At 47.0% G+C, this 27,490-nt stretch overlaps 2 protein-coding genes across 2 annotated transcripts; both read left to right on the top strand.

Moving 5' to 3' along the window:
- The first annotated feature begins 44 nt into the window (after positions 1 to 44).
- KCTD2 (potassium channel tetramerization domain containing 2) lies at positions 45 to 9,079 on the top strand. Its single transcript, XM_057384354.1, has 6 exons — positions 45 to 335; positions 1,711 to 1,819; positions 2,389 to 2,480; positions 3,108 to 3,203; positions 4,903 to 5,028; positions 5,751 to 9,079. The coding sequence occupies exons 1-6, from the start codon at positions 78 to 80 to the stop codon at positions 5,778 to 5,780; spliced, it is 711 nt and encodes a 236-aa protein (XP_057240337.1). The 5' UTR covers positions 45 to 77; the 3' UTR covers positions 5,781 to 9,079.
- Positions 9,080 to 17,088: 8,009 nt separating this feature from the next.
- Positions 17,089 to 25,798, top strand: SLC16A5 (solute carrier family 16 member 5). The gene is made up of 4 exons (XM_057384387.1): positions 17,089 to 18,063; positions 21,280 to 21,423; positions 22,437 to 23,303; positions 24,913 to 25,798. The coding sequence occupies exons 1-4, from the start codon at positions 17,844 to 17,846 to the stop codon at positions 25,152 to 25,154; spliced, it is 1,473 nt and encodes a 490-aa protein (XP_057240370.1). The 5' UTR covers positions 17,089 to 17,843; the 3' UTR covers positions 25,155 to 25,798.
- Positions 25,799 to 27,490: the final 1,692 nt, after the last annotated feature.

Genomic DNA, 27,490 nt, shown 5'->3' with positions numbered 1-27,490 from the left:
GTTCTCATCCCCGGAAGCGGAGCGGGCCGGAAGCGGCGCGGGCGGCGATGGCGGCGGGCGGGCGCTGAGGCTCCGCCATGGCCGAGGGGCCGCCGAGGGGCCGCACGCCCAGCCCGGGCCCCGGGGGCGCACCGGGACCGCCCAGCCCCCGCGCGGCAGGAGCGGCGGCGGGGTCCGCCGGGGCGGTGTCCCCACCCGCCGCCGCCTCCAAGTGGGTGCGGCTGAACGTGGGCGGCACGTACTTCGTGAGCACCCGGCAGACGCTGTGCCGGGAACCCAAATCCTTCCTGTGCCGCCTCTGCTGCCAGGACGGGCCCGAGCTCGGCTCCGACAAGGTGAGGCCGCGGCGGGCCGGGCTCCCCCCCGCACCGGGACAGCCCCTCCCTGAGCCACCACGGCAGCCGGTGTCACTGGGGTCCCAGACGTGTCCCCCGCGCTGGGTGACACTCCCGCCTGCCGGTGTCCCCCGGGCCAACACCCTCGAGGCTCCTGTTCGGCCCCGGGTGTGGATAGGCCGATCTCCCACGGTTTCGGGGCACGTTACTCTTGCCACACACCATCGCCCTGTCCCTCGTGTCCCACGGTCACGGAGTCGGTGACATCGCCACGAACGGGGCTGGGCTCTGCCCGGGTGCTGTGACACCCAAGTGCCACAGGCTCTGATCCCTCCACCTCCAGCTGTCCCTTCACTCCGCTCAAGGAGCAACCCACCTTCCCACAGTGGTTACAGCAGGGAAGGAAAGGAAACTCCTAGAAACATGAATGTTAGGATTTTTCATACTGAGCATGATTGCTGTTGTTCTGGTTTTTTAATATATTTGACTTAATTCTCATAAAAGATGACAGTGAACGTTYCTTGAATGGCTGGACAGTTTTGAAGTCAGGGCAGTTTATCGTAAGGATTCTGCAAACAATTATTCTTGCAACTGCAGATTTTTCCATAAGATCCACTGCACAAGGTGTTGCAAATATATTGTAGGTGGGTCAGGCAGAATTAGTCRGGTCAGCTGCTGTTCCTTCAGAGTTTAATTGCAAGATAAGGCCTGGTTGTGATCGAAATATCAGTCAGCAGTATCAGTGAGGAGATGTTTCAGAGTGGGTTTGCATAGTTTCTGATTGCTTTCAGGGAAACAATGCTTTAAAGTCGTTAAGAGAGTTCTGCAGAGGGTTTGTCAGTGCTTCAAAGCTGCTCAAGGGATGCTTTTGKCTGTGAATTGTTGGTTATTTAATGCCAATGGTTGTTGTATTGCTGGAGACGTGGCTCGAGCATTGCAATGTGTGTTTGTAGTAGTAGAAAGGGAAAAAAAATACTTTGGCTGTCAGGTACCCTTAGCTAGAACTGGAGATTCCATTTTCCTCCAGAGCCTCCTAGTTAAACTAGTCTGGAGGACAAACCTAGATAGAATACAACTGCCAGGTTTTGGTACTTCTATTATTGCAGTGAAGAACAATCCCTCCTAAGCCCAGCTTTTTTTGTGTGTCTATAAACTGTACAAGTGGTTCATGTGAGGCACCTGCCAGTGTTACTGGGCTGCAATGTTTGTAGATCAGATACAGAAAAAGAAAAATGGTTTAAATGTGGCGACATTTGTACACCTCCCACAGGCAAATGAATCCAGGTCATCAAAGAGAAACTGTTCAGTTTATTGGGTTAGATTGAAATATTTTTTTTTTCCTGGTACCACTGAACCATTCCTGTTTTGTTCTCAGGATGAGACGGGGGCCTATCTCATCGACAGAGACCCCACGTACTTTGGTCCGATACTGAACTACCTCCGGCACGGGAAGCTCATCATAAACAAAGAGCTTGCAGAGGAAGGTAAGAGAAAAATMCCAAGAAAGGCTGTAAGTGCTGCTTGATAGCACATCCAGGAGCCCTCACCAGAGACTGGTGTGAGGGTGTGAGCAAGTTTCCCAGGAGTGCTGTTAGTACTGTTAATTGCTCATTAATGGGGATTAAGTCATCAGATTCTGTCTTCCCGAAGGCAGAGGCTGCAGCTCACAGCACACCCTGTCACTGTTCTGCTGAGCCCAAGGTCTGTTACAGCCTTTTTGCCCCTCACAGACTGCAGATCTCCCTGAGTGGGCAGCTCTGAGGGCTTTCCCTTGATGGGGCTGAGTGAAAAAAACAGACATTGTACCATGAGATTTATGATAATCCCAGGGAAARGGGAATAATCTTCCTTAAAGATCCTGTAAGTCACAAAAGGAGGTGACAGCTCATTTTCTCCCAGCCTGGGAGCAGGAGGTGGGTGGCACATTTGGAATTCTGACATTTGGGCTAGGTTTGGAGTCAGGAGCAGGTGTTGCATCTTTATGGCAGAATCACCTTCATTCTGCCCTGTGCAAAGTAACAGAATCTGTCTCTCCTTTGGGTTCCTCTCTCAGGGGTGCTGGAAGAGGCTGAGTTTTACAACATCGCGTCCCTTGTGCGGCTGGTGAAGGAGCGGATACGGGACAACGAGAACAGAACCTCTCAAGTAATGCCCTTTGGAGTYATGGAATCAGTTCTGTGGCACAGGACAAGCATGGCTGCAGAGCCTTGCAGTAGCAGTTCTTTGGTTTAGCAGTAACAGCTGTTAGGTGGATGCAGGGCATAGCTAGGAAAGAGTCTCCAGTGTGGCTTTAGAAAGCACAGACCACTCATCTCAGCATTGCAGGGAACAGCAAGGGACACTTACAGGGAGGTGCCAGGAGCAGAAAAGTGTGATTATAAAGCAAAACACACTGCTTTGATAAAGAACAGCTCAAACTCTTCCTTCTCTAAACCCTTTCTTCCCTTTGTTACTCTGTGGTGTTTTTCCCGTTGATGCTCAGCTGAYAGCAGCACACCCAGTAGATTCCATTCCAGAAATGTTTTCAAAAAGCAGCAAATGGCTTTGAAAGCCAAAGAAGTTTTGYTTTCACTGTCCCTTAGACACCTAGAAAGCTTTTAGGAGAAGTGTGCCAGGCATATGAATCTGGTTTGGAGTCAGTGGGATGAAACCTTAGAAAGCCTGCGGGGCTTTGACTTCCTAAGACAAGAGCAGGAGAGGTTTATTAATTTTCTAGATTCATACTACAGTACAGCAATTATTAAACTACAGCAATTGTTCTCTGTGCTCCAGGGACCTGTGAAACACGTGTACAGAGTGCTGCAGTGCCAAGAGGAAGAGCTCACACAGATGGTGTCCACCATGTCTGATGGATGGAAATTTGAACAGGTACCGTTACCAAAGAATGGCAGAATTCCTTTGAAAGCTGGGTATGGAATAAGCAGAGTTTCYTGTTGAGCTGCACTTCACACTGCTCTGCTCCTCTGAATAAGCAGCCTGACCTGAGCAGCAATCCACTGTGTCCAGTCACTGACAGAGGAGGGCAGAAGTCTAAAGCTGYTAGAGAGATTTAGTTTTCTCTCAGATCTTGTCTTTTTGTCAAATCCCAGAGCATTTCTTCCATTCTCCTGCACYGAATCACATACACCAGGCCACAGTATAACAGTTCTACCCAGGAGAATTACCAGAGCCATCAAAAAAAAACACAGCATGACTTCCCCAGGAACCTCAAAGCCATGACTGCTGCATTTGCTAAAGAGGCACTGAGTGACACGAGAATTCCTGCAGATGTCTTTGCAATGCAGCTGGTTCCAGGGCTGGTGTCAGTGCAGTTCATATGGCATTACTTCCAGGTTTGGTTTCTGGAATCAAATACAGTTCTCCTATTTCTAAGGAGGGAGAACTGGAGCCGGCTGGCCTGTGTGTTGTATTGTGTTATATTAAGAAACTACAGAGTAGGCTCTGTAGCTTCCCAGTTAGTCCAGCTTCAGTACAAGTGGATGCTGTGGGGAATGTGCTGACATGAAGTGAAGCAGAGGATTAGGAACAGCACTTCCTATAGATCTTTTCTGTAACACCTTAAAACTAGCTCAGTGGAGAGGCAGCTGAAAACCTGCCCCTGTGAGGAAATTGTGAAGCCTTGTGACCTAGAACCATGGAAACACAGTTCTCCAAAACTCGGGTTTTACTGTCCAGCAGTTTACAGAGTCTGCYTTTCACACACCTGTATCTACACCCCCAAACCCTTGAGGTTACAGGCAGTTCCTTTCATGGGCATTTRCACCCTTAGATCTTTCCTAATCTTACTTTTCAAATCTAAAATATATAAATATGAAGCTGGCTCTTCTAAAACATATTAGGACATGGACATTACAGTGCATGCTGCACATTAAAGTTTCCTGCATACACACTGTTGATAAGAGCCACAATGCTTTCTTCAGATGACTTGGATTTATTTTCTGGAAAGCAGAACTGAGTTGTAAATGACAAATGAGCTCTGCACTCCAGGATGTCCTTTTAATGTAATAATGATAAATGAGACAGATGGGATTTCTTGGATTGAGTCCAGACCCCCTCAACACAACAGTAATAGAATATAATCCCGTTTACACAGATACCAGACTCCTTCTTGGCAGCATCCACATAAAGGACAGTGTCTGTTTGCCACATGTCCCCAGTTAATCCAACATCTGCCTGGGGTAAAGAATTCCCATTTCCACATCAGTCACAAGGCAGGKTGAGAGCTGGGTTCAGCAAGGACCAAGCAATTTGCAATGCCTGCCCACGTCTGAGTGAGCTGGATATTGTATATTGCACAATGTGTTTTCCCTTTTTCCACCCTCAGAAATTGGGCAATGTTTTGCTGTGTTCAGTATTAGTTTCAGGCTGGAATTCCTGTCCAGGGCTCCAGGTGCCACTAGAGGGCTGTGGAGCTCGGCTGTGTCCCTGCCTTACACACACACACAGGACGCTGCTGGGGACACTTTGGGTCCAGAACAGATCTCCTGGGACAGTCCTATCTCACAGTAACTGTAGGAATAAAATCAAGACTTACTRATAGTTACCTTGGCTGTCTCCTGTTGCACAGTTGATCAGCATTGGATCTTCCTATAACTATGGAAATGAAGACCAGGCAGAATTCCTCTGTGTTGTGTCCAGGGAGCTCAACAATTCTACCAATGGCATTGTCAAGGAGCCGAGYGAGAAGGCCAAGGTAAGGCACCTGCTCAGGTGTATCAACTTGAATTCCCCTTGGAAAGAAAAACCTTTCCTGCACCAAGCTGCAGCAGCAGTTCTRTGAATCAGCTTTCCCATTGCCTTCTCTATCATCCCCTCTAGGAAGATTTCATGTTTTTCTGTAGGACAAGAGCTAACGCTCTTTGTGCGCTTCAAAGTAAGATCAAAAAAAAATGAAGGAAAGAGTAACTTGGAAAAGGAGAATAGAGTAGCAAGGACCTTTGAGGTTAGTCAGGTTCTGTGGTTGAAGGATGTTGTGAGGRGAAACAAGATTTTTGTTCTTTTTCAATCCTCCTCATCCCTGAAGTGTTCAAGGCCAGGTTGGATGGGATTCTGAGCAACCTGGTCTAATGGAAGGCATCCCTGCCCAGGGCAGGGGGGTGGAACAAGATAAGCTTTAAGGTCCCTTCCAAACTCAACCATTCTATGAATCTAGTTTTTTTTCCTGAATAGAATCAAAATAAGAAGAGAAACAAAAGGCAACATCCTTACCTCCTGGCAAGCAGCTGAGCAGGATTTTTAAAGAAGGGGCTCATTCAGYCTTAACAAGACTGTGAGTTGTTGTGGTGACATAAAAGCCTGCCAGCTGCTCTTGCTTTAGTCCGTGTTTCCTTTCTCTGCAAAAAACAAGGACTCTGAACAGGAACTTTTGCATTTAAACTTGCCTGTGGTTTTCATAGGAGGTCCCTTCTGTTTCAGATTCTTCAGGAGCGAGGATCCCGGATGTAATTCAAGTGTCCACTCCATTAAACTCCTGGATGTCACAGGGCAGTCCAGCTGGGCYGAGCATCTCTCCACAGAGCAACCCAGCCCTTGTACAGTAACCAAGCTAATGCAAAGCAAAGCCGAGTCTGTCCTGTCAATGGCAAATAATTCTGGTCATAACCAAAGGCTTTCCTCTTACCCTGGAAACCGAGGAAGGAAAAGACTCTTCCACTTGGATAGTCCTTTCCACAAGTATTTGTTTTATTTTCTTGGCCAGCGCTGTATTGAATTTTTCCAACAATGGCTGGGCTGGATTCCCAGTTGGAGCCTTTGTGAAGGTTGCTCAGGTCCTCAGGCCCTTGTAATCAATCCCACCTTCCACAGGCTACTGTGGGTGGGAAGGTCCATATTTGAGCTGTGCCATTTCTTGCACCCAGGTCTGCCACCAGAAAAGTGCAGGGACCTTGCAATGCTCCCCCTTTCCCCACCAAATCCGAAAAACAGGGCTTTAAAATGAGGAACCATTCCTAAAAAACCCACACAAACTTTTCCATTCTTGCTTTGTATTTGTTCCTTGTTCAATTCCTAAGAGCTGAGTTTAGATCTAAGGGGAGGGGAGTTGTGTGTCCATCTGACACAGGTCTCACTGTTAACACTATTACACGTGGGCTCCTGGTATTTTCCAAAGCCCATTATTTTGCATGCATAAACAAAGAGGCCTGTGTTCACCCAAAATAGTGATAGAGTGATAGTCTTGTCCTTTACACTTCTCCACAGAGGAAGAGTGGAGACATCTTCCCCTCCAGTACCCTGCCATGGCCATATCTTAGCCTGGTGCAAAGTCACAAGGTTTAGGGACTTGCTGCTGCCAAGTTCAGCTTTGCCTTGTTTGTCTCCAGCAGCATGGGCTCTGTCTCCTTCCCTCTCACCAGGGAGGGCTTCAGGCAGAATTTCATTTGTACTGTACCAAGCAGGTAGGTTTGTCTGACCCCACGAGATCCTTTGCAGAGGAGATCCCCTATTTACACACAGGTGATTTACCTGCAGCCCCCCTCATGTCCCCACCTTTAAGAGATCACYTCAAATTACAGAGGGACATTGCAGAGTTGGGGTGGGGGGGGTTGGTGAAAAGTTGCCAAACTGTTGTAATGTTTCTTGTCCAAAGTGATGTGTCAACTTTTGTGACTTTTCTTTCCTTTTTYTTTTTTTGGAATGCCTTGGATGGATGTGCAAAATGTTCGTTTGTGCCTCTCTTGAATTCTAATCTTAGCCAAACTGCAGTCACTGGTTCCCCTCTGTTACTCTGTGCCACCCCTAACCAAGGGCATGACCCTCCTAGTCTGGTAAATGGAATTTCATAGGAGTTTGCTGCATGTTTTTCCCCTTTCATCCTGGCTTTGTTCTTTGTAGCCCAAGTGTCCTGGCACTTGGAGCATTTTCAGTCAAGTCCCAAACTGACATTACAGCAAAGCTTCAGTGATGCTGGAATTCAGACATTGACAAGCTCAGAGCAGATGTTTCTCAATAAGCTACCAGAAAATTCCTCACATGGTCTGAGGAGTTGGGCTCCTTTCTGGAGGGCTTCAGCTACCTGTATTCTCCTGAAAGTTTTGACGTAGAATTAGGCAGGTTTCCCTTCTTACCACATGTTGCTGACAGGGCCTGTTAACAATCCAACAACAAGGTCAGCGATGGAGACGTGCAGCAAAGACACTGAGTGGCACCGCTGTGCTCTGCCTCTCTCCTCTCCTGCACATCCTCCTGCCTGTCCTCTTCATCCTGCTTTGCCAGTGTACCTCCTCCGGTGGAGCCTTTGCCCAGTTCTCGAGACAGACTGGTTAATTGTCTGTGCTARATCAGTCCTGGTAACAACAGTCTGTGCCAAATGTCTTTGAATTCGCGTTGTGTCAGTGACAGGCTGTTGAATCACAGCTGGCTTGCCATCACACTGAAAAATCCAGCACTACTTCCCTCCACCTGCCCTGTTTATAACGTGGTRAGCTGGTGTTGGTGTGATCAGACCACACACCTTGGCTGGGCCTGAACAACACTGTGATGTGTACAGATCTCCCTCCTCTGTCCGTATCCTGTAGCCTCAGTCACTGTCTGTGCTCACAGCTATGAAATCAAGAAGCACATGTATGCAAGTTAGCAGCCTAAAAAGCCCTTTAACATTCTCATCTGTCTTATTCCCCTTCCTCAGAGGAGGGAGTTTCTGGGAACTGGTCAAGAAATACCAAATAGGAACTGGTCAGGCTGCTTTTGTCACATTGATGCCAGCTGAGCTCAAAGCAACACTGGCTGCAGAGGGAGACTTTGTGTCCAGTACAGCTCAAGTAGATCAGAATAACAAACACCTCCTCAGTTTTTTTGTGTCACTAAAACCACCACACATGGTGAAGCCCACCGGTGGATTGCCTGATGCAGAGGGATGCCATCACTCTCTTCTGAGCCACAGAGAACCTAAAAGTGACGATTACCAGGTGAATGGCACAGCTGTTTAACTGATGAGCACAAGAAAAATCAGAGTTACATCTTAGTTTTCCCTTCCTGTGCTGCTTTTGGCAGGAAGGAGATGCTAGGGGACCATGGACTCATTGCRTTGCATTGCAGGGTTTTTTGAAGTTCAGCAGAACAAGTTTATGGTAGAAAATCAATCATTGGTACCGGATGCTCATGTTTTTGGGTGATATTTTGGAYGAGGCATGAAGTCCATCCAGAGCAGGTACATTCCCAGTGAGGGATTTCTCCTTCCCTGACTGTGCTAGGTCACCTTTACCCTGAGACCAGAGCTGGTCTCAGCATTATGCACCAGTTGCATCTCTTCTGTGCTCAAACAGGGCTTTTCCTTCCATTGCCTTTCACTCAGTCACAAAATTAGTGCTGAATTAGGATGAAATTTGTCCCATTCACTCTAAAAAAGTGTAGCATGTTGTGAGTAGAGTAGGAGAGCAGAGGTAGATCTATTGGCTGTCCAAGAGTGCTTATGCCTCTTGAGAAGGTTCACTTTAAAGCATTAATCCTGGGAATGGAGCGTATGACACTTTGGTTTTTTTTTAAAACTTTCCCAGTGGCCTAAATTGTTCCATTATGGCAAGACTGGAAATAACCTCTTGAAGTGTCTTTGTTTCTGCACATTTTTAAAAACTGATTTTTCTCAGGGGTGACTGAGTGGGCTGAGGCAAAGGGGGCCTGGTTGGCTGCGGGGTGGGGGCCGGAGCAGCCGGGCCATGGGCTCCTACCCGGAGGTTTTGTACAGTTTGTCACGTGTCAGTGCCCTTTGCTACTGTTTCTCTTTGTTTATTAAATGTGTTTGAATAACAGTTGAGATGCTGTGATGATTTTTTTTTCCAATAAAGGTTCTGAAATGGATTTGAAAAGTATGAAAGGCAGTCTGCAGCCTGCTGCTTTCCCTGCACCACACTGATACTGCATTATGGGGGAAGAAATGTGCACATTAGGCACCTGTGTCTGGCTTCAGTTCACTTTTAACAATGATTTGCCAAAAGGAGACTCTAATGAGATTCTGGAGTCCTCCTAGGCTGCTTTCAGGGATAAAGGTACAACTGAAGCTTGTTTCTGATGCTTTCTTCTATAAAATAATCTCATATTCCACATTTATCTTACCGTTTCCACTGACAACCACAAGCACGTAGAACATTAATAAAAACAGTAAATGTGAGTAGCTAAAAAAGGAAGAGGAGCTGTCATTTGCTAAACCCCTATTTAAGTCTGGACCACATGGAGGAAGGGTCTGATCACTTCAGCTTTGGTAGCGCCAGAAGTTGGATGACAATGGCAATTCATGTTCAACATAGGGAAAAGGAGAAGGAGCAAAGATATCAGAGAAGAATAGAAAAAACTTGGATTTAGTCCTATTTTGATTACAAAATGTAATGTGTTGCCCACTGTGGGTACACTGAAGGCTTCCCACAGACACTCTGCYTGTCTCCATCCCCACTGCCACAGGACCTTCAAAGCCACAGAGCAGGGATGGRCTGACACAGCCTTAAACCAGGGTTTAACASCACCAACACAGTGAAGAGGATGAGAATCTCCCCACACAGGGAGCTCACCAGAAACCATGGCTGAACCAAGACACCACATAGCATGAGTTGATTTAGGACAGTATTTTCAAACCTGACCCATCTCCCTATCCCAGACCTGACTGCAGGTCTGCACTGCCAGTGAACTGGCCCAAAGCAAAGCCACAGTAAAGTGCCAGCAGTGTTGGGCAGAGGTGGAAACCGCAGGGCTGGCACTGCTGACAGCACACACATATTTGTTCACCGGGGAGGACTTGTCAGCAGAAACTCAGATTACAGCCACCATTTCCATAATGCCTTAACCTCCCTGCTACCCCACCTTAGGGCTGTCCTRTAAGGCCACATAAGCTGGAAAAGCCTTTGTGCAGGAGTTTTAACCAGCACCAGATCTGCCAGGCAGGCGGTTCCTCTAACACAATGCCATGTCACCACGCAGGAGACACAAGTATCCCTCAGTGGCTCCTGGAAAAACGGCAGGCTGGAGCTGCCAGGCCATTGCACCATCTCTCACTTTCCCATCCAAGGCTGTGCAACCCATTAACTCCTTTAAAAATTAATTTCTCTACTTGCTGATGGAAATAGGTGATGCCTCAGCATTAGCAAGCGTCGAGAGGTTGTACGGGATTGGCAGTGTGTGTTAACTTACCCAAAATAAAAATGAACCCTGTACATCAGCTCCTAATGTGCAGGTCCTGCTGCTGCCAGGAGCCAGCCCAAAGCTCCGCTCTCCCTATTGCCAAACCCAGGCTGCTCTAGAGCTGCTGCAGCAGCAGCASAAGGGAAAAGGGGGAATGGTTTGCAGCAGAACTGGCCTCAGCAGACAGTTACGGCCCTGACTCTTGTCTGGGTTGGTCTGAGCACCCCAGGCTGCCTCCAAATGCTTTTGCCCCAAGAAGATGTGGGGACATCCCTAGGGACAAGCAGCTCCTGTGAGCAAGGGGTCCACCCACAGGGCTGTGCCACCACCAAGGCAGGAGGTRAATAGCACCACAAAAATACCCAAGGGATTTAGTACCTGCCCATCGCAGGATTTGGTCCCTCCTACCCCCAGAGACAACTAGGGGGAAAAAATCTGCAGGTGGCTTTGCCAGGTGTTTGAGGGAACAAYGAGTAACAAAAGACCACAGAGATTTTCTGATAGCCAGAGTAAAGTCAGTAGGTAGTGCATGTACCGAGCTATGGCAGAGTGACTTCAAAACCCTATCATCAGACTTTTCTGCATTGGAAAGCACATAAAAGGAACAATTCCACATCCTCCTCTGGAAASAGAGGCTCAGGCTCCCTCATGTTCCCCAGGCTGTGTCCAGGGCCCACCTGGCTCCCTGGGGATGGTGCTCAGCCCCCCACACCCATTAGTCACCCCAGCTRGAAGCTCACATTGCCCCTGACAGTTTTGCCTGGAACACAATTAATTAATGAATTTATTTTTCTGGCCTGCCTGCTCATGTCTGTGGACAAAGAGGAAACTAATTGACATTAAGAGAGGAAAGGATTTTAGCCATGCTCAGGCACCCATCAGCATCCAACTGCTTGGCCTGGGGCWCCAGCAAAATGCAGTGGAAACCGCGGCTGCATTTCCCCTCTCTGCACACATGTGAGGGTGAAACCCAGCGKTGCAGAGGCCCTGCCACAGCCATACCTGCATCTTGCACAACCCCCTCCACACGCTTTTCTGCTCTGCCTCAGGCTCTAACACAGACGAAGGTCAATTCGTCACTTATCCGCCCACCCTCACCCGGAACAAAGTAATCAAGCCAGATCTGTCTGCAGACAAGGAAACCTGCAGATATTTTCAACCCAGTTTACTAACTTGTTTGGGAAACAAGGACCTTGGCCATGTCCTTCCACCTAGACCCGGTTTTGAGGCAGTTATTGAAGGTTTAACCCAACTTTCACACAGGTAAAAAACTGCCACAWACACTCTCGCTTCCCTAGCTGGAGAAACATGATGGTTACTCCAAACCACAGTAAAGAAAGAGCTGCAATGYCTCAGTAATTGCCTTCAGATTGTGGTGTAATTTGAGCAAAGGCTTATCTCAAAAGATATTTGACTTTCTGGGAATATTTCCTATTAGTGGCATCTATCCCTCCTAGGTGCACCCCAGACTTCAGCAGATGGAAGTCTGACTCAAGTCCATCAGCAGYCTGAAGTGCACAGAGTCCTTGAGTTTCATGTGTCTCAAACTGACCTTCAGTGAACAGAGAGTTCCACTTGTCTCTGTGTCACCAAGAAAATCTTTGAGCTCAGGGCAGTCTGGGCAGCAGCTCCTTCACCACAGCCAGGAAAACATGCATCAGTGACTTCGATGAATTCAAATGACAGTGGCTAAAAATGAGGAAAACCATTTGGGCAACCAAGCAAGGAGGCAGGCCACAATCCTGCACTGAGCTCAAGATTTCTCAAAAAAAGCAGGCAGATTAGACAGTATAGGGGTAGAAAACACTTAATAAATGATCATGCTCATCTTAATGTCCCAGTGTATTTTCATCTTAAATTTGAATACAAAGAAACATATAAAAAGTAAGAAGGAAATGGTCAGATTTGCCAAACCAAAGGGGATTTGCCCATGAAACAAAGGCTCAAGGCCATGTTTTACTGTTTGCACACCCCCCCAGCAATATGACCCCAAACCACACAGAGACCTGCACCTCCCAGCAGGATAAAGAGCACCTGCCTTCCCTTTTCCAAGAATCACAAAACTGAACTTTGTGATCCCTCTGGGTCTGGGCARGAAGAGCCTATGTATCAGCACTAAGCTGCTGTATCTTCTCTCTTACCCTGTTGTGACCTCTAAGAATCATCTATACCTTCCTCAGAGCAGGAGATCTTCCTTGGGCAGGAGATCTGAGCAGGGCCYAGCTGGGATGGCAGAGCATCTGCTGTCAGCTAAAGAGCCAAAGCTGAATAGCTGGAGCCCGAAACCCAGCTGGCTTTCTAAAAACTGTGCTCCAAAATTTCTGGCTGAACACCTTCAACCCCCCACAACYTCCTCCACCTGCTCCACAGATCCCAGCAGTCAGCCACAGGAAAACACTTCTCTTGGTCCTTCTCCCACTGAGTCCCTAATTCCTCATTAATAGAAGCCAATTTAAATGACAATTAAGAGCTTGTTAGTCTTAACAGGGGCAGTCAAACACCATTCAGGGTAAAAATATTAATCTATGAAAGAGATGACCTGCTGCAGGGTTAGACTGTACCCCCAGCTGCAACACATCCCATTGCCCCCTTTCTCTGCCACATCCTYACCTACTGCAGGAGTTTTTCTGCAGCTAATGACAAGGTAACGAAATTTCTTGAAAAGCTTCACTTTCACAGGGAACCACCACCGTCCTCATCTTCAGAAATGCAGGCAATTGCTGGAAGAAAAGCACCAGCAGCTTTCAGATATCCTCAATAACCTCAGCCAGGTTCCTAGCAAGGATCTCCATCTGTTCAGGTACTCCATGCCACCATTGGTCCCTCTCTCTCCTCACTCCAGAGCAGGCCAGGGCAATGTGGCAGGTCAGGGTGTCACACAGCAGGAGCCAGAGCTGTTTCCAAAGCCACCTCCAGTGTGAGTTTACGCAATATTTTCCTCAGATTTATCTCCTSATCCCCATTGCCTCAGGGAATGCTGCCCTTCTTGGCACCACACCTTCTACACAAAGCACAGGCCCTGGGACAGCCACAGCCCGGGACCAGGGGGCATGGTGGCAATCAGGAGGGCAAGGGCCAGCATGCACACAAACCATCTGCAGTCACCCACCAGCCAGAGATCTACCACCGGGATAAARAGCAGGGACAAGCCACATCTTGCTGAATTCCTGCAGGCCAATGGGAGCTGTCAGTGCATGCTCTGGTGCCAGCTGCCTCCTCAGCTCTCATTTCCCATCTCCAGGCTAAGCTGTGTTATCCCCAGCACTGGCTRATGGCCATTAAAACTGGTCCCAAAAGGGGAATTCCTCACCTGGTCTTATACCCACATTACTGGTGATTGATAAGCACAAAGCATCCAGGCAGACCCAAAGCCAGCCCAGGAGAGCTGAAAGCAGCAGTGAAACTAAGCAAAAGCCAAAGCAGCCAAGGAGCTGGATTTAGATGCAGCTGGAGAACAAACAGGGTGGAGGGGATGTGGGAGGAGGACAGAGACGAGGATGGTTGGTCTAATTAAGACCTATTAGTGCAGGCAGGACCCTGATCCCTTTTGCAGGGGGAGGATGTGGGAGTGATGCTTGGGAAATGCAGGATAAACCAGCATTTCCTCTATCCTTGGCACAGCACCACTTTCTCAGTACCAGCAGAGCTGGTCTGAAGGGGTTTCRCCAGCGTTGTTCAGGTCCTGTCACAGCCTCAGGAATCTGTTTTCAGGTGCTCTAAGAGCTCGGTTTCTGTTGGGTCTGTTGAGGTTGCAGAGATGGATCAGAGCAGGGGTTTTACTTGTGACTGAACATTGGGCACAGCTCCCTGCCATAAAGCACTCTGCAATCGCACAGCTAAAATGTCACTTCATTTCCCTTGCATTGACTAAAAACAAAACCAAAAAACACCCCCCTCACTTCCTCTGCAAGAATCAATCTGCCAGAAGATTTGCTAATCTGGATCTCTGGAACAAATTCAACTGGTCTTTCTCAAATGTGATTAGCAAGCTCTGAGGYGTTTGCATTTTGGTTTCCAGCCACAAATCACAGAACCATTTGGGCTGGAAAATACCTTTAAGATCATCKAGTCCAACCTTTAACCCAGCACTGCCAARRCCAGCATTGCCACTTAACCRTGTCCCTAAGACATGGCCTGTCCCAAAGCTGCTGCTGAGGCTCCTGAGCACAGGGCAGGTTTACCAACCTAYAAAGTGCTGGTAAGGACAGGCAGAGAGCAGGGGACTTGCAGCCACCTCCACCGTGCCCCAGGCACAGCCTCGCCCCTGAGAGAGCCTGCTGACAAGTGATGTCCAGCAGAGACAAGCCCGTAGCACTGGGGCAGGCTGCACCACTTGGGCTGAAGCTTTAATCAGAGCTAAATCTGGATTCTCTGCTGTCACCTTACTGGGTGACCTTGGCAAAGTCAGACAGGATATAATATAAGCTGCATGGGAGAGGATGACAAAACAAGCCAAGGTTTCAGGATGAAACGATACTTAAAAAGTGACTTACAAAGGTATTTACCAAGAGAGAAGTGCTTGGCTTTTCTACCCTCAACAGACACTGAGTGACCCCAAAAAGCAATTTACCACCCTGCTCAGCTTACAGTAAACATCTCACTTCTGTGCTTGTAGCTTATTTTACATATTCATAAAGYATGTGTCCAGCACACACTGGGGCTGACCTGCCTGGCAGGAGGGTGCAAGAAATCTTCTCCATTCCCATTCCTGCTCCCAAGGCACAGGCATCATCCAGTCTATGAASATGCCTCCAAGCCCCATAGCTTTGGGCAGTGGTTCTGCCTCCCACCAGCCACACTCCTGACTTCTCTGCTGCACCCTSTGACTGGGTCTCGCTCCAGGGTGGCTGCAGGGAGAAGCTGTTTGTTCATCTCCCCACACAAGTGCCACTTGCTGTAAGCTCCTACTGAAAACTATATACAAATACCTTCATTATTTGCATAWCATAAACCTGAATTTGGAAAAGATAAACCTCTTCTTTTGAGGTGAGCTMCATAAATGCCCCAGGACCTTGTGTCTCTTTAGTAAAAAGGGCTGCTCCTTGCAGCCAGGAGCCCTCATGCCAGCAGCTGCTTGTGCCCCATGGGAGTGGAGGGAAACTGAGGCACAGAAGAAGAAGGGAGAGTCACTGTGTGAGCACTCCTGGTCTGCTCCCACAAACAAGTTACCAGGGCTGCTTCACAATACTTGGGAAAATCCAAAGTTTGAATGTTAGCGTTTTAGGGATCACTGGAGGAAGAAGAAACAATGTTCAGATGTGAACAGGACAGGAATAGCTCAACAGGACAGACAGTGACAGGCAGGGAGTRGCCAGAGAGAAAGACTGAACAGGCAGTTTTCCCCTGTGTTCCATCCAAGGCACCTGTGTGTCCCCAGGTGCTCCACAGGCTGGTGGAGAGAAACACCTTTGCACTATTCACCTGTTCCCAACAAAAGCACACTGTTTGCAGGAGGCACCCAGGTGTGGCTATTTCTGTGAACTCCAATCCTATTCCCAACCCTACTAATACGGGATGATCACGTGTGTGTGAAAATCTGCCCGTGTTTCGCAGGTGTCCCTRGTCTGTCACGTTCACTGCTCAACACCAGCAGCAGGTTTCCTGAGAGCATCGAGACTGTAGGACAACACACACCAGCCCTCCACTTTCACACCGTCCATCCTATCTGGATACCTTGGAAGGGTTAATCCGAGGGTTTGCAGCGCTGCTGCTGTTCGGTGTGGCACAGCCGGCTAAGCCAGCGYTGGAACAAACTTGTTCCTTTACCTTTGTGCAAGCAGGAGGCAGCGAGGAGGCAGCGAGGAGGTCGTGTGGAGCCTGGCAGCACATCCCCAGGGTCTTTGCAGTGATTGTGCAGGTCGGGCTGCCCGGGAGAAAAGGTGTCCTGCAGCCAGGGGCAGAAGGTGGATGAAAGCCATGGGGTCTGCAGCCCCACTGAAGAATCCTTCCCCATGAGCAGGCGCCCAGGGAGATTTGAGGGGAGCCAGAAATCTGCTGGACAAACTCAAGAGTTGGACAGGGCAGCTGGGAACAGAGAGGAGCCGTGCTTCTGCCTTTTTTTGCAGGTTTGCTGTTGCCGGGGAGAGGTTTAGGCTGCCATCCAGCTAATTCACACCAGAGAGACAAGCACTTGAATTAGTTGCATTATCTGCGCCCAGCTAAAGTGGACAAAGGATTAAAGTGTGCTGAGCACCACCACCGTGATTTGCATCTCAGAGCCCCTTCCCACGGGCCCCCTCTGCTCCCAGCCTTTTTTTTTTTTCGTTTTCTGGCTGTGAGCCAGCCAGCATAAGAGCCCTGTTTACAGAAATGATGCCTAGGTTAATATTGCAAAAGACTTCATCAAAGCCTGTGGTTGCTACTGAAGYAGAAGGGTCTGACCGTGGGCCATGAGCTGACCGGGCTGCGCACACAGGGGATGAGCTGCAGCCACGTGGCGCTGCCCTTCGTTTGGCCAATTCTGGTCTCAGACTGAGGTACGAAACTAACTTTCTGCCACCATGGCATATTTGAAATAATACGCAAAATCAAACTATAATTCATCTCTAAAGCTGCACGCAAAATCTAAATGCAGCTGTTTTTTTTAGGAAAAAAAACCACTATTTGAGTGCTAAGTAAATATTGGCTGYGCATTGACCCTATGGGCACTTTTTCTGAGCTCATCCAGCTGCCAGAGATTATTATTTTTTGCATGTTTATTCATGTGGAGAGGATGGGGAATGCTATTGCTATATGTTTCATGCTGCCAGTCTCAGAGAAACCCAAAGTGGGGTCTCTCAGAAGCAGTTCTAGATCTAGAGAGGTAAAGCAAAAGCCTATCTGCCATCRCTGGATTCTAATTAAGGAATGGCTTTTAAAATGTTTTTTCACCACCAGCACTTTGCAGGTGGGTGTAGTTTTCCTGAGAAATTCACACTGAGCTCTGATGTGACATACAACCTTTATAGATTTCTATTTTACTTGGCATTTGCAGGTTTTCTTCCTCTTCTCGGCACAGGGACTGAGTGACCTTAGCAATTGCCAGCAAGGGGACTCCATATGATGAAAGCGGGTGAAAGGGAAAATAAGGGCGGAACTAGGTAAAACCAATTCATACCTCAGAGGAGGTGTGGTCCTGTCCTCTGCCTGGCTGTGGTCACGGTCTTGTGAAATATAAAAGGAGAAGGCAGTGGTTTCTTAAGAATCTGGTGCCAGGATCCTGTAGCGAGAAGGAAGGGAGGTGCTGGAAGAAATGCAGAGCAAGAAGTCTGGAGTGTCAGCTGGGAAAGGTGTGGGACGCACCGGTGCTCTGAGCCTCAGGAATATCATCAGCTGTTCCCTGAAGGCCTGTTCGCTGGGCTGAGGGTTGCATGGTGGCTGCACTCCCTTTCCTGGCAGGCTGGCTTAGCGAAGAAAGAAGCCATCATGTCCCAAGGAGGAGCAGCAGGACGTGGCGCTGCCAAGCCCCAGGACCAGGGATGGGCATGGATGGTCCTGCTGGCTGCAGTGGTGCTGCAGGGGCTGACDCTGGGCTTCCCCTGCTGCATCGGTGTCTTCTTCACGGACCTCCAGCATGAGTTCCAGGCCAGCAACAGCCAGACATCGTGGTTCCCGTCCATCATGGTGGCCGTGCTGCATGGAGGGGGTGAGTGATGRCAGGAAATGGCCTCCTCCACCTCCTGCCCTTGCGCTGCTGGTTGGGGGTTGTAATYAGGACACTTTTAGTATTTCATTAAGGTGGGTGGTGGAAGGGACTTGGAGGTCCAAGCAGAGTGGCTGTTTGGCAGTACRTGGCCAAACATCTCCAAGCCACTTGGATCCCACAGCCCAAAGCTAAATATCCACAGATATCCTGCTCCTTTTTGTCACTCTCAGAGCCAGCCAAGACTCTTGGTCAAAGAAGGTAAATCCCTTTCTCATTCCAGCTTTTCCTGATCAGAAATAATGTAGTTATTTCCCACAGAAGCTCTTCGAATAAGTCAGCATGCAGTGCTAGAGTTTGGGTGCTTTCTTGGTTCATCTTATGTCCAYGAGAGCATATCTCCTTCCAAGTGCCACATGACAGCTCTATTCTCTGTGACTGAAGAGAYGCCAAAAGCTGAGCTCCTCCAAGCTGCCAGCTGAGGCAAAGCCTTAAAAGCAGCTCCTTGGGTGGTGGCACAGAGCTCACACCCATGCAGGCATCAGGGTGGACGTGAGCAGGGCTGGATCAGTGCAGAATGTGGGTCAGGCAGCACCCTCCGGCTGCAGGGGTGGAAGGAGTGTTGTGCTCGTGAACAGTGGAGTGAATCACTGGTTTTCCCCCTCGAAAGAGAGTGTTGGAGCAGCACAGGAYAGTGCTTCCAGATTCCACACTCAAATGCAGGGATCCTTTTCTRTTCTTGCAGACAGAAAACTAAATCCCCTGGTGCTAGAAGACTTCCCAATGAGTGGTCTGTGTTTTGTGACCCCTCCACATGYAAATCCTGTATTTATTTGATAAACAACCCAAACCCAACCAGGCAACGGGAGCAAAGTTCCTGGTGTTGCCCATGCACTGAGCTTCTCCCAGGGTTCATACCTGCTCCCTTCTAATGCTGGTGAAAGTTGACACTACATTATAAAGGGAAAATATCCAGGCCCAGAGCCTTGAGTCACACTGATGTGAAGGTTGTGACAGGTTCAGACTGTCCTGTGCAGGGTATGACTGGCAGCTGCCTCCATGGAATTGAGAGTTTGCACCTTATCAGAAACAGCTGGGTCCACAATATCAAGGTGCAGATGGAAAGAGATGCCAAGGGAAGTGACAAAGGGAGGAATCACCACTGAGAGTCAGCAGAAATAGAGCAGTGTCCTGAGGCTTGGAATTTGGAAGCTGTTGGGCATTCCCYGTGCTGCCTTCCAGCCTCTGTGATCCTTCTGTGATTAGTGGGAAGGGTCCAACTGGGACCTGCTGGCTATGGGAAATGGTTTCAGAAGCAGCTTGGTCCCAGCATGTCCAGGAAGGACAACTSTGGCAGTATCCACAAGAATGTCAATTATCCTTGTCATCTTTAAGGAAGTAATTGTTGTGTAGGAGGCTGGAACCACAGTAAAAGGTAGTAGTAGTATAAGGACAATCAATAAATAGATCCAAAAGTTACAAATTAAATAAGGAAAGAATAGCCTTGTGTTGATGATAGTCACAATAGAATTTGTCAGGGCACAGCCAGAGACTTGTACTTTGCTTGCCAGTTGTGTCTCCTCTTGCAGGGTGTTACAGCACAGGGGGGCTTGTTCTTGTCCCCCAGTAGCACAAGGCAGGAGTAACATAAACCAGAAAGAAAAAAACAACGAAATAAACAGAGATCAAASCCTCCCTCTCAGGCCAAGCATATATGGCTTTTGCTGCAACTTCTGACCTCCTTTGCARGGGGCCAGGCTCCATTTGATTCAGGTTCTCTGGTTACATCCATCATCTCAGCCCTTAAACCCTTCCCAAAATTGCATGCTGCTGTCACCAGTACCTCTTGGAAGTTGTTCTATCTTTACTACACCTTTATTCTTTTTAATTCAGAAGAACTGAAGGGGAAAAAAATATTTGTTGCAAATTTGATAAAGAGGAAGGGAAATAGGCAGAGCAGCCTATTCTTGGAGCAGTCAGTACTGGGAGAAGGTTCTATGCAGGAGAGCTGTGGAAGGAAACAGGGAAGGGCACAGGGCAAACAATAGCTCACAACTCAGACAAAYATATCCCATTATCAGTGCTACGTTCCTAGGTAAAAGCCATTAACGATTATTTTGTTATCATTTGAGAGCCTCAGGGTCCTCCATCTGCCTCCAAAAGGGGATTTCGGGCCTTTACAGGTTGCTGCTCCTAGATATYCATGCACATGGAACTCTCTGGACTAACTCATACAAATGCAGCATTTTGTTGATATTATTCTTGCAAAAGAAAGCACAAAAGCCCCAGGCAAGTGAGAAATAACATTTGAAACCCAGGCAACGAGTTAACAGGAAATAATAATGAAAAACTCTTATGGRTTTTAGAGCCAATCTCATTATTTTGTCATGTTCAATTTATGCCTTCTTGGGCTAGTTAAACAGCAGTACCATCCTTGATGTCTACGGCAGGAGGAAAAAGAATCCAGTCACATTCGCTGGACAATTTTTCAAAGGCCAGTGAAGTCTGAGGAGAGAATCTCCCAAGCAGATCAAAATACAGACAGCTGCACTCCTAATTTTAATAATGTTCCACTGTTCACTTGACTGTGTGGATTTTATTTCAAACTAGACATTGATTTAGGTCACAAGTATGCCACAGGTTATAGTCTCTACACTGACTGACTCTTAGTTCTGCAGCTTAGTAATTTTGCATTTGCTTACATAACCTTAAATATTCAGAATTGGTAAAAAAAGTTAGTGAAACCTGGAAAATGCTGAGGATCCTCAAAGGAACGGAAAAAGAAACTCAACCTTCAGATCCTCTTCTGCCAGGGTGTGCAGAGAGAAGCACCTTCCCACTGGTGGTCTGCAGGTGTGAACTAATCTTTTCCTGCCCCAAAATAAAGTATGTTAAATGTCATTAACAGAATGCTAATTTATYACAATGTCACAGAATTTACTTAGAATCCATTTCCAAGGGTTTTAATGAAAATCCATCACATCCTACTTGATGACCAAAATCCCATCAGATCACAGACTTCCCCTGAGCTAACAAGCTGGCCAAGTGCTATGGAGGATCATRGAATATATTTTCTCTTCTGGGCTCCCCCACCACATTAAGCTGCTGGGACAATCCTGGGGGTTTCTAGACAAAATCATTTGATAATTGCAGCAATTCAGCAGGTACAAAACACTTCCTTCCTCCCTAACTGCCTCATTTTTTCTTCTCTGCTTCCAGGGCCCCTCTGCAGCATCCTGGTGAAGCGGTTTGGCTGCAGGTTTGTGGTGATGCTGGGCGGGCTGCTCAGCGGGTTGGGAATGGTGTCCAGTTCCTTCTGCAGRTCCATCAGCCAGCTGTACCTCACAGCCGGGCTCATCACCGGTACGTATCAGAGAGCAGGGAAACTCAGCTGCTGCGCTGGGAATGGGAAATGGGAGAGCCCCGACTAAGTGGTCACATTTTTCCACTCATATGTGAAATAGGAGAACTCGACAGCCTCCCAGCACAGCAGGAATCCTTTAGCCACTAGACTTGGCCTTCACACSCCTTTAGCACACACCTCACACACTCAAGCTCGCTGGGAAATGCTTCTCTCTGGAAAAAAACTACAGGTTTCCAGAGGGCAAAATGGAGAAAAAGGATGTCTGTTCTTTTTAGTAGCTTCTCAGGCTTTTGTCATTCAAGAAGGGAGGCTTTTTGTTGTTTTTCCAATCTTGGAACAAAATGTATTGGGATAATATCCTTCCCAGGTTCCYTGGGCTTGTATTTCACCACTCCTAATCTGGGGGAGAATGGAGACATCTTTTTCTAACAAAAAACCATGTTGGTTTTGAACAGAAGTAACAGATGGGAACTTTTCCTTTCCAAATATTTTCTCCTATGTGACTAATCTTCAACTCTTGGTTTTCAATAACACAGAGAAATTAATTCCTTACTCTGAGACAAATTCTGCTGATCTTGCAAGCTAAGCAGTGGCCACTGCGTAGAGAGAAAAACAAGCAACTCCCTGAGCCCTGATGAAAGTGTCAGGAAAGCATCACTGGTTGTTGCATGTGGTGTAAATCCCAAGTTTTTAATGAACAATTCCATAACAACTTTGGGAATTGCAGTGTGTCCCAGACAAATGTCAGTTTAGATCAATATATTTACTACACCCAAGAATACAAATAGTTCAATTTACACACAGTGTCCTTCATCCCTGGTGTTTGGCAGAAACCTGGGGGTTTCTGAGTATTAATCAATCCTTGGCAGTTGCGTGGCCTGGCAGGTCAAAAAATGCTTCAGTGGCAGATGAAGTCACCTGTGGGTACACCCTGAATTTGGCCTCTTTTCACTCTTTAGGACAACCCAGAGGGATCACGKGCTGTCATTTACTCTTTTATTCTCACCTTTAGGTCTGGGATCCTGTTTCAGCTTCCAGGCAGGAGTAACTGTGCTGGGCTACTACTTTGTACGGTGGCGAACACTGGCCAATGCCATCGCCTCCACCGGTGTCTCCCTTGGTTTCACACTGTGGCCACTGCTGTCTCAATACTTGCTGGATGAGATGGGCTGGAGAAACACCTTCCTCATTTTTGGAGGAATACTACTGAACTGCTGTGTTTGTGGAGCCATCATGAGACCCATTCAGCCRGCATCAGGGTCACTTCCACAGTCTGCCAAGCCTGGAGAGGAGCCAGGGAGCAGGGCAGAAGAGGCGCAGCTGTCCAATGGAGCATCTCCTCACCACCATGTACTCCAGCASCACACCAGAAGGACCAAATGCTTCCAGGTGCTGCAGAAATACCTGGCTTTTGACATCTTCTGTCAAAACAAAGGTTACCAGATTTACACTATTGGAGTGACCTGGATGATGATGGGGTTCGCCTTACCCCATGTCTACCTTGTGCCTTATGCCACCCACAATGGGGTGGAGGAACGCAAGGCAGCTCTCCTCATTTCCATCATCGGGTTCATCAACATCTTCATCCGCCCTTTCACAGGGCTGCTCTCGGGACACAGAGTGTTCACAGGGAGACGCATCTACCTGTTCAGCCTGGCCGTGCTCCTCTGCGGGCTCAGCAAYTTCATCTGTGTCATTTCAGCTGAGTTCAGTGTGCTCATCCTCTACTGCGTCATCCTCAGCATAGCCATGAGTGGCGTCGGGGCACTCACATTCCAGGTGCTGATGGATGTGGTGGAGATGGACAGGTTCTCCAGTGCCCTAGGGCTCTTCACCATCCTGGAGAGCATCACCCTCCTCATCGGGCCCCCSCTCACAGGTGAGAGAGGCTATGAAAGCTGACTGGGGGGAAAGGTGGTGGTTTGGAAACCTGTGACAAGTGTTTGGGAGCATAAAGAAGAAGAATAAGGGAGTTTCCAAACCTGGGGCATAGATGAGTTCAAAGGGAGCAATATAAAAGGGAGAGTCCAAAAGGAATGATCACAGCCCGTTCTGGCAGCTGGAAGGTAATTTCAGCAGCTGCATCAAGAGCAGACAGTGAAAAAATGACTCACTTGGTAAGTGATCTGATAGGAACGGGAGCAATGACAGCTTTTTTCCAGTCAACGGCAAGAAGCAGACAGGAAYTACTATGAACTCTTTCAATATTTTGCCAGTTTGCATTGTTTTAGCCATGGAGTCTCAAGGAGTTGTGAAGATYCCATTAAACAAATCCACTGTGTTCAGAATTATTACCAGTCCTACATTATTCAAAAGCTTCATAGTAAAAGCTTCTGTTCAATCTTCTTTCCATGTTCTGGAGCATATTAATTTTTCTCTGGAGACAAGAAAGGAGCTAGTTATGAACCTCAATTCAATAAATTATTCACAGTTCACTCCAAATGCCACTAAGTGACCTGTTCAAGACACACCTGCTCCTACAGTATAGAAGCAAATTCAAAAGACTAACAAACAACAAATGTCAACCTGAGCACGTCAACCTCAGTTCAAGCTTTAGTTCTCTTCTCCAGACAATGAACTGTGGCTACTCAGCAGGAAAATTATGTCTGGTCCAATAATGTGATGGTAGCATGCACCATATTTCATGGTACTCCCTTGCACTGGGAGTACCATGACTGTGTCAGTCATTTTTCTCAAAGAGCAAAAAAGGTCCTTTCTTGGATATCTCTGACAGGAGCAGCAGATGGGCAAAACAAAGCACAGTAAAAGCAGCTTTATTTCTGTTTGTAGTCCTAAAATCTAACATGCTACTAATAAGTGCACTGTGGAAAGAAACATCACCAATCTYTACTGAAAAATACAAGCAAATAAACATTATTCCAGTATTTCCATGTAGATAAGCAGTCTRTGGAAAGCATCATGTATTTGGCCCAAGTATCACTTTTCTATCTCTAATATTAGTRCTAAATTACTCCCTTGATATCTCATGCTTCTAAATGGTTTATATTGAGGTCACTTAATGTGAGTCATAATCGTGCTGTGCAGTGAATTTCCTTATCCCTCATTACACAGGATTAGAGACAAATGTTCAGTTTAGAAACCTTGTATGTAAATTTCTGAGCTATTTCTCTATTTAGTTGTTCTATTTTCTGCCCTAGKATATAACAGGGCCACCCATTCCAAAAGCCAGTGAGTGGCACAGGGGTCCTCTGCTGAGCAAACAAAATGAAGCAGCAGGTTGGGGAAAATTACCRTTTCCTTTCTTTCCTGATTTCTTTGTGTATTGAGAAATACTGTCTACAGAAGCAGAAGTATCACCTGACTGGTGACTACAAATAAAAAATCAAGAATCTAGAGAACTTAACTCATCAGAGAATGCTTGTCTTTTGTATATGGCAGTTTGCTGAATGATTCAGGTTTAACATTMACATAAAGTTATGCCTTTAGTGTGTCTCTTCTCTTTGGCTAAGCTATGGCTTCTATTTCAGGTCTCCTGGTGGACATAACCGGTGATTTCCACTACGTCTTCTACAACTCCAGYTTCTTCCTGATATCAGCTGCATTATTTATGGGGATCAGCTTCTGTGCTCTGGAAAAAAAAAMCAAATTGAGAGAGACTTCCAAAGCACATTTGGACAATTCCACCAGATACCAATACACTGAAACATCAACAGAGCCAAAGGCTGAAAGTCAATCCCCTCCAGCRGTGGAGTACATCACAAGCATATGAAAATAAAGAAGAGAAGGGGATAAAAGAGCAACACAATGAAGTGGTCTGTACAAAGCTACRCATGGCCCAGCACTGATGGCAGACRAGATAAAAACAGTCTGCTTTCCACAACTGTCATCTTCCTTTTGTACTTCCACTCCATAGGGCTGTGTCAAACTCCCAAGAGAGCAATTCAGACCACGGGCCCAGCCCAGAACCCAGTGCCAGCCAAGAAGACAAAGCACAAAGAGATGATAGAGCTCCCCTAAAGCAAACCATGGGACAACAGCCTCAGGACCCAGCTTTGGAGACAAAAGCTATGTCAGTTCAATGGTGTTAAGTCACCACCTTTAAGAAATCACTGGAATTTCACAAGCATGTTCCAGTTGAAAGTGCTGGATGATGCTTATTAATAGGTAGTTCTTCACAAAGTACTGTTGCCTCATCTGAATATGCAGTTTTGGTGCACAGGCTTCCCATGTTGGAGGTGGCAAACACTTTCCACAGGAAGTGTGTTATTATTTTTCACGTCTCTAAATATTGTACGAAAGCAGATGTGTGGGTTGTAGAACTCAGACAAGTCTCTAGTAAGATCARCTATTTTCTCCTATGAAGCATATACAGGACTTCTTCATGCCAAGGGCAATTTCAAAGCCTCAAAATTCAAWTYCMRRRSCYWAAAAAAACCCCAAAACAAAACAAACAATCCACCAAGCCTTGTTGTGCCTGCTTTGTATAACTATTGATATCTCAAGTGCTGTTTAATATATCATAAAAGAAGATTCACAGCTCATGTAAACACACTTCAGCATTAAGCAGAACTCATTTGGGCCAGGAAGGAAGGCAGCAAAGGTGATRTTAGATCTAAGAATAAGCATATGGATCCCAACACATCAGAACCATCAAAAAGATGGAAGCACAAAATGGGAGTGAAATGGAACAAGTAACAGCTTTCARGAGAACTCCAGTGCCTAAGAACTGTTATATCAAACTCAGCTGCGGTGCTTCTCTGGAGAAATGTCCTGTCAAATTYCTAGTGACAAGCCCACAGTTTTCATTAGAGCAGCCCAGACAAAACAAATAAACAAACCAACCACAAAAACCCCACTCTGGATGAAAYCTCTGGAAAACTGACTCCAAGGTCTTCAGAGACTATGACAGTTTCACAGCTGGCTGTGACACAGAAGAGGCATCAGMCCTTCAGAAGGTYTCCTGTTSCCACAGCTCAGTGTTTTCTCCAGTACGGCCCTGGGATTACGGAACCAGGAGGATTTGCATTTCCTGATCAAACCTATACTTAAATAAGATGATTAGTGGGAGGTATACATATCTAATCTCTCATCACATGTGTTTATTAACTTATATAATGCCTACATGGTCCATAACTACGAAGTAAACAGGGACTGGTGCTTCTCAGCTTACCAAAACAGACTGCTGTACATTCCTAGGAAAATGAGAGGGCTTCCTCCCTCTCAAAAAAGCAATGAAAAGRGATTAAGTCCCAAATCTCTTCTAGYTATTGCAAATAAACARCTAAGCAGCTGAATAGATTGCCATTTTCTCTGTGTGTAATTCCTACATTTTAAATTCAATTTACCTTTCTACATTCCCTTTTTGTTTTCTTATGGAAATATGAGGTTACATTGCCCCAGATCCTCCCACAGCTACAAATGTCTTGAGCAAAACAGGCGAGATGTGGTGTAAGCTACAACGCACCAAAATTTCTCACAGGAAACAAAGGTTAGGTGAAGGAGCAATGGAAGGCATTTCCTGCGTGGAGCATTGCTCCACCTGTAATGCTTTAGCCCTGGCTGCCTTATGAGAAAGGATATCTTCACAGAGATCAGCTATTCCTACACCAAGGCAAAGAAACCTGTTTTGACCATTTCTTGATTGTGCACAGCAAGGCAAGGTAATTTAGGATGGAAAGCAAGGAAAGTGTTTTCCAGAACTGCTTTCTGATACACCCAGACTCACCAGTCATTTGCAGGGGCAGAGAGAGGTTTCTGGGAAGAAAAACAATGAATTCACAAACATGTTATTTTAACATTTCTCAGTTTGCTGGCTAAAGCTTTTCTAACAGCCTTACTGAACTCAAGCCTTAAAACAGAGTTTACTGGTTACTTTCCACAGACCCTTGAAAAGTAATTCACAATGCACAGGTTTGAAGTAAATCCTCAGCAGACAAGAAGTAACATTTTATGCTSTGTTTCCACAGATGAATAAAATGTCTGGGTTTCCATAACAGAGAAAACAACCTCCCTCCTCTCCTTTCCACGGGTCTCATCTCCCACCTCTGTTTCCAACCTCAACTCGGAGCTGCTTTGAGCAGGAGCTTGGCAAAGGATAACGGGAGG

This window comes from Malurus melanocephalus, unplaced genomic scaffold, assembly GCF_030028575.1.
Source record: "Malurus melanocephalus ecotype Western Australia unplaced genomic scaffold, MMel_1.1 scaffold_704, whole genome shotgun sequence".
Lineage (NCBI taxonomy): Eukaryota > Metazoa > Chordata > Aves > Passeriformes > Maluridae > Malurus > Malurus melanocephalus.
The sequence above is the reverse complement of the archived record's forward strand: the minus strand, read 5'-3'. Positions and strand labels throughout refer to the sequence as shown.